The sequence below is a fragment of the Myotis davidii genome, unplaced genomic scaffold (genome assembly GCF_000327345.1).
Source record: "Myotis davidii unplaced genomic scaffold, ASM32734v1 scaffold641, whole genome shotgun sequence".
In the NCBI taxonomy this organism is placed as follows: Eukaryota; Metazoa; Chordata; class Mammalia; order Chiroptera; family Vespertilionidae; genus Myotis; species Myotis davidii.
In genome coordinates, this window is record NW_006293232.1 from 2,115,269 (window position 1) to 2,121,862 (window position 6,594).

The following is a 6,594-nucleotide window of genomic DNA, read 5'->3' on the forward strand; positions in this document are numbered from 1 at the left end:
GATTTTCATTATGTTTCTAACATTCACTGAGCCTCTGTGTTTAAAAAAAAAAAGAAAAAAGGAAGAAAATCACACAGTCAACATATCACAAATGGAAGAAAGTCTAAAGCATAAGTGATAAAAATATATCACTCCTGGATGATTTGGTGTAGGCACTTTGAGAAGATACATTTCTAATTTGGCAAATATGCTGCTGTTACTGTGTTTTGCATAAATTAATAGTGATGTGCTAGTTATTAAAAACAAGTTGGTTTTATTATTGGTATGATTCTTCTGTTTTGGAAAGTGGTAAGAAAAGTTCTTGATTCAACAGCCTTCTGTCCCAATGAAGCAGCGGTTCTCAACCTGTGGGTCAAGACCCCTTTGGGGGTTGAACGACCCTTTCACAGAGGTCACCTAAGACCATTGGAAAACACATATATAATTACATATTGTTTTTGTGATTAATCACTATGCTTTAATTCTGTTCAATTTGTAACAATGAAATTGGGGGTCAGCACAACATGAGGAACTGTATTAAAGGGTCAAGGCATTAGGAAGGTTGAGAACCACTGGTCAAAAGGCATGTACGGAACCCACCAATGGTCTGTCACCTAAGGGAGTTTAGTGTTGCCATCTTGCCATGATACAGATGTAGAGCAGGCCTCAGGAGGAGCCTGCACTTTCCCTGGAGTCAGGGAGGTGGCCCAAAACTGAGAATGGCTTGTTTAAGATGAGGACACATTTGTAATACTTTAACTAATAATAATAATAATAATAATAATAATAAAGAATCATCCCCTGTGCAGGGAATTAAGTCACTGGGAGATGAATTCTGTTTTTCAAAATAGAAATGTGAGCCCTAGCCAGGTAGCTCAATTGGTGAGAGCGTTGTCCAGATACACTAAGGTTGTGGATTCTATCCTCGGTCAGGGCACATATTAGGATCAACCAAATGAATGCATAGATAAGTAGCACAACAAAACTGATGTTTCTCTGTTTCTTTCTTTCTCTCCCCACACCCACCCCTTCTTCTCGCTCTCTCTCTAAAAAATAAATTTAAAAAATAGAAATGTGCATCAAAATCAAGAAAGAAATGCATGTTTCACATCAATAAAGTATATATTAATAAACAAGTCAATGGAGAATGTCAAAACCTCCCGATCTCTACCCCCTCCATAAAACTGAGTAAAATTTTACACCCGTGTGAAAAGACTCAGAACCAAACTCTGCCCTCAGGTGGGTCTGCACAGCGTCCGGACGTGTGTGCCACAGAGCTCATTAGGGAGAAGAAAGAACAGCTTATTTTGCAGAAGTGCTGAGCTGGTCCTTTCCGGTTGTATGCCGTGCCCTGGGAGGTGTCAGAGGCAAGCTGGGGCCTGAGCAGCAGCCACAGCCAAGGCCGGAGACAGGCGGGCTGTTTCCCGCCTCCTACGGGTGTGCCTGGAGCGCGGCGGCACTCTCGCAGCCCGTGTTTCTGGCTCTCATTTTCCCTCCAGTAAAGGCAGCCAAAGCTCTCTAAGCCAAGCCTGGTCTTGACTCCAGACCAGTGGTCGGCAAATTCATTAGTCAACAGAGCCAAATATCAACAGTACAACAATGATTGAAATTTCTTTTGAAAGACAAATTTTTTAAACTTAAACTATATTGGTAGGTACATTGTTATTAACTTAATTAGGGTACTCCTAAGCTGGCTTTTGCTAAAAACGTCCTCAATCCGATTGAGGTACGTTTGCTGAGATCGACCCCTTCCAACTCTCCCATCCACACTCGTCTTGTATACTTGGTTCATCTGTCTCCTTTTGTTCTTCCTCTCTATATGTCCAAACCGTCTCAACATACCTTTCTCAATCCTCGACACTACATCTTCTTTCACTCCACAACGTTCCCTAAAATTAACTTAGTAAACTTTACTGCAAGTTTTAAGTCAACTTCGCACTGTACGTGCGCGCCCGCACGTGGTATTTTGTGGAAGAGCCACACTCAAGGGGCCAAAGAGCCGCATGTGGCTTGCGAGCTGCGGTTTGCTGACCACTGCTCCAGACCATTCCCGTGGAAGCTCCGCACAGACGCGCTGGGGCAGATTCAGCCCGTGCACTTTTGTCACCAAACCCACTGCCCCCAGCTGTCTACACCAGCCTCAAACGCCCAGAGGAGCTGAGTGCTCTGACACCCTGACCAGCAACGCGACCCAGGCTTCCCCTGAGGGATCCGTGCTAAACACCAAATGGCCAGCCAGGAGCACTGCCTGTCACACAGAACCCCGTGACCAGATCCTGTGGTAGGGAAGGTTTATATCCCTCCCTTTCTCTTTACCAAGGCCCCTGATTGGCCAGGGCAGAGCCAGGGACTTAGACTCTGGCAAGATGCCTTCCACCACACACGCCTCCTTGCCTGCGGAGAGGAAACTCCAGTGCCCTGTGGCTCTGCTGCCTTAAAACATCCATGACCTTTGCCCCCCTCACGTCTTCTGTTCTACCTGCAGCATTTCGAGTGCTGACCTTGATGGATGTTTTCCTATCGACTCAGGCTCTCAGCATCAAGCCAAAGGCTGAAGGCTGCCATAGACTCTAATATTCCCACGATACTACACAGGCTGGAATGACACAGCATCTTCCCACCTGACAAGTCACAAGCACGGGGAGAGGGCACAGTAACTCGACCTCGACCCTCAGTGCTGAGACAACACCGAGAATGGGCTAGCAGCCTTCGCAGGGACCAGCTAAGGAAACTAGCATGGCGATCACAGGGCTCCTGAGAGTCCCCGATTTAACGGAAACCTGTCTCTCTCAACTCATTCCCTGGGCTACTCTTCCACACTGTCCACCTGGGGAAATACTCCTTAGCCGCTGAGTCTCCGGTCCAGGGCCACCTCTGCTGTACCTACAGGAGCCCCAGAAGTGCCACTGCAGGCATGAGCTTGGGCAACTCTCCCCTTTTGGACTGTACGCTGTAGGCAGGCACCATGTCATATTTATGTTTGGTCTCCTTCGAGCCTTACACAGTACCTGGCATAAAAAGGTGATCTAGTTAACTGCTGGCAAGGGGTCAATGAATCAACCCCCCCACCCCCACCACCACCACGAGCAGGTAAAGAATTCTGTCCTGCCCACCCAGTGTGCCTCAGTGGTTGAGCATCGACCTATGAACCAGGTCATAGTTCGATTCCGGATCAGGGCACATGCCAGGTTTCAGGCTCAATCCTCAGTGGGGGGCATGCAGGAGGCAGCCTATTAATAATTCGCATCATTGATGTCTCTCTCTGTCTCTCTCTCTGTCTTCCACTGTCTAAAAAAATCAATGGAAAAAATATCCTCTATATACATATATATATGTATGTATGTATATATATATATGTGTGTGTGTGTGTATGTGTGTGTGTATAAAGAATTCTGTCCCTTTTAAAGAACCTTCTCCGGCCCCTTCCCTCGGAAGTCACATACCTTGTGGAGCTTGTCAGCGTTGTCACAGTAACCCTGAAGTTCCTGGTGAAGCACGCGGTTCTCCTCTGTTAGTATCTCCACCATCTGCTGGGCTCGCTCCACAATCGCAAAGGCATCGGGACCCAGCTGCTGGCTGGGGGAGGCGGCAGGCGGCGGCTGCGGGGCGGCCAGGGTCACTGGGAGTGGCAGCGGCAAGGAGGTGGAGTGCAGAGGCCCGCTGACCGAGGAGTTCTGGGAGGACATGGGGCTGTGCTGCTGCACTGTTGACGGGAAAGGAAGCTGGCATGGGCGGCTGCAAGGGAACAGAAGACCAGCCATCAGACCCGGGGAAGTGGTGCAGGAAGGAAGGCCCAGCAGTATATGCACATCGATGCTTCCACGACCAGAGGTCATCAGTGAACTTCCCAGTGCTGGGCTGAGTACAGCAGGTTCAGTCCTTCAGGCCACAGATTTACTGCCTCCCTCCGAATCAGCACTGCTCTGGTCACTGGGGGTACAGTGAACAGGACAGGTAAGGCCCTCCTCACGAAGCGCACAGTCTCAGGGAGGGGGACAGGCCAGCCACCAAACAATCAACAAACAAAGCCGGGTATTGAAGAGGAATGAGTCCTCCCCAAAAACCAAGCAGAGTGGTAGGGCAGTGGATGACAAAATGGCTAGTTCACACTGAGAGGTCGGGGAGGAGTCTGTGAGAAGCTGATGCTTGAGTTGAAGTCTGAATATCAGACTAGCGGTTGGGGGAGGGAGGAGAGAAGTGGGAAGGAGTATTCCAGGGAGGGAATTGCTAGTGCTCGGGGCTCAGGTAGGGCCGAGAGCGGGCAAGATCTGACGCAAGCACAACCAGCAAAAGCAGTGAAAGCTAAGACCAGAGGGATGGACAAGGGCCTTCACAAGCAGGGTCGGCCGTTCCCTAGGGTGTAAACAGAGGCCGGTGGAAAAGCCGCCTGTACTCTGACTTGGTACAGATGGTACATCGGTGGCAGGAACGGACAAAAGGTGCCCACTGAGGAGGCCTCGGTGAGGTCTAGGTGGGACTGACGAAGGCTCACAGGGTAGTAGCAGAAGAGAAGTAATGGGTGGATTTTACGTATATCATGGATGGGGAAAGTAAGTGAGAAAAATAATTACTCCTAGATGTTGGGCTCCACACAAATGGGGTACCTAATGAAATGGGGGAAGTCCTGGGGAAGGAACTAATTTCTTTGTGTTTTGATTTGCCAGGGTGAGGAGGTCTGGAAATCAAGTCTAATTTTAACCATGTTGAAAAGAACACACAGAGGTGTCTCCTTGACTTTTCGAATTCCGGGTCCAGCTCTACATTTAAAACATGAATTTCCATCTCCTGTCTCCACTCCCTGACAATCCCCTCCTCACTCCTGTTAGCCTGTTTCATAGAAACCATCGTCTTTGCTTTCAGCCTAAGCTAAGGCCTCCTAATAGCAACCTTTACCGGTATAAACACAGCAAAGACCGTCTCCATGCCTAGCTCCCCAACCACAGCTGCCCCTCTTCTGCGGGGACTTGGGAAAACGAGGTTCCTTGCTGACCCCCTCAACCTTCAGGTCTCAATCTGGGAACCGGGGCTCTAAGAATTATAGCAACCCCAAAATCACCAACATTCTGTCTCAAAGGGCTGGGTCTTCTGGAGATCCAGCTACTTCTAATCCGTAAGCGTCAGCCTGTGTCACCTCCTGTTACTTGGGGCCATCCATAGCCAAAGCTCCCAGGACTACCCCCAATTTTCCCAGGAGGTGGCCTGGCCTTTTATACTTGCTGGAATGTTTTTGGACCCTGCCAGCCTCCAAATCTCACATTTTACAAGCATTTCTTGTAGCCAGGATTCCTCTGAGTGCTGACTCCTGGCAGCTAAATGTCAAACTCTGGAAGGCAATTTGACAAGAGTCTCCTAAGCCCTCCCTCACAGACACCCAGCTACTCATAAAGATGGCCACACAATAAACCTGGCAGATCCTGACCACAGGCCTTGCCTGGGTAGGGAACTAATACCAGCTGCTCCATCTGAGCTGGGGAGGTATTTCCCGACCAGATTCCTCACGCCTTCAATCCAAAAGCCCTTCCATTTCCTGTGAAAAGAGCTGGGATCCAGGTTCCCCAAGGCAAGGTGAGCCATGGAGCCAATGTGGTTCTTTAGTCCTTCAGTGAGCTTCACCTTCCAGTCATCCTCAGATTTCAGAAAGGAATGCTGCGCGAGGGAGATGTAAGCCCTCCCTCCCCTCCCTCTACACATCCAATTACACAATGATCTGGTCATCCCTTTAGAAGTAAACCGTGTGTGCATCTTGATGGAAATGTGTGATATGTGTCGGCCCGTGTGCAGGAGGAGGTCTGTGCGTATGAGGTCCAACTCCATCCCAGAAGGGAAATGCCCCCGAGGGCCATTCACAATGCCCAGCTTTCACCCAGGTTCAGGTACGCCTGTCTGGGGTGAACCCACAAAAACCACAGATCTGTTACTGAGTAAGTGCATTCCTGAAGGCTGGCGAAGTCCTGCCGATCATGTCTCATGGAAAGAGGTTACCTTGGCGAAAGACAAAATAACCACACAATACACCGCCTCGACTCAAAGGCAGATGCCCATTCTCACCGCCGAAGCCAGTGGTTCTCAACCTTCCCAATGCCGCGACCCTTTAATACAGCTCATGTTGTGGTGACCCCCAATTTCATTGTTACAAACTGAACATAATTAAAGCATAGTGATTAATCACAAAAACAATACGTAATTATATATGTGTTTTCCGATGGTCTTAGGCGACCCCTGTGAAAGGGTCATTCGACCCCCAAAGAGGTCGCGATCCACAGATTGAGAACCGCTGTCTAAGCACCCCTTCACACTGCGTAAAATGCAAGGGAAACAGGCATCGGTTTCCTCGAGCTGAGGGACCCAGGTGAGCCGACAGTCCTGGCTTTCGGAGCACCAGGGCTTCCCTCTGACCCATGCAGCTTTGCCAAGCTTAAGGGACAGAAAAGAACAGGCCTTTCCAAAGTGGGGAGTCTTCTATTAAACAGAGAACACTGGCCTCATAGATAACTTGGTGACACATTCAATAGACTCCATGTTATAATGGACGATGTGCAGGCAGGAGAGCAAACCTCTATTACTTGGTCCCACTACTCAGCCAGCTTTAGGCTTAGAGTAAATGCGGGGGAAAGA

The 6,594-nt window shown here is 49.2% G+C and overlaps 1 protein-coding gene across 1 annotated transcript in view; it reads right to left on the reverse strand.

The window, feature by feature from the left end:
* The window catches only part of AMOTL1 (angiomotin like 1), a 164,776-nt gene that overhangs the window by 66,100 nt on the left and 92,082 nt on the right, over nt 1–6,594 (reverse strand). Inside the window, exon 7 of the mRNA XM_006766867.2 lies at nt 3,423–3,714. Coding sequence (XP_006766930.2) covers nt 3,423–3,714 — 292 coding nt within the window. The remainder of the gene's footprint in view (nt 1–3,422; nt 3,715–6,594) is intronic.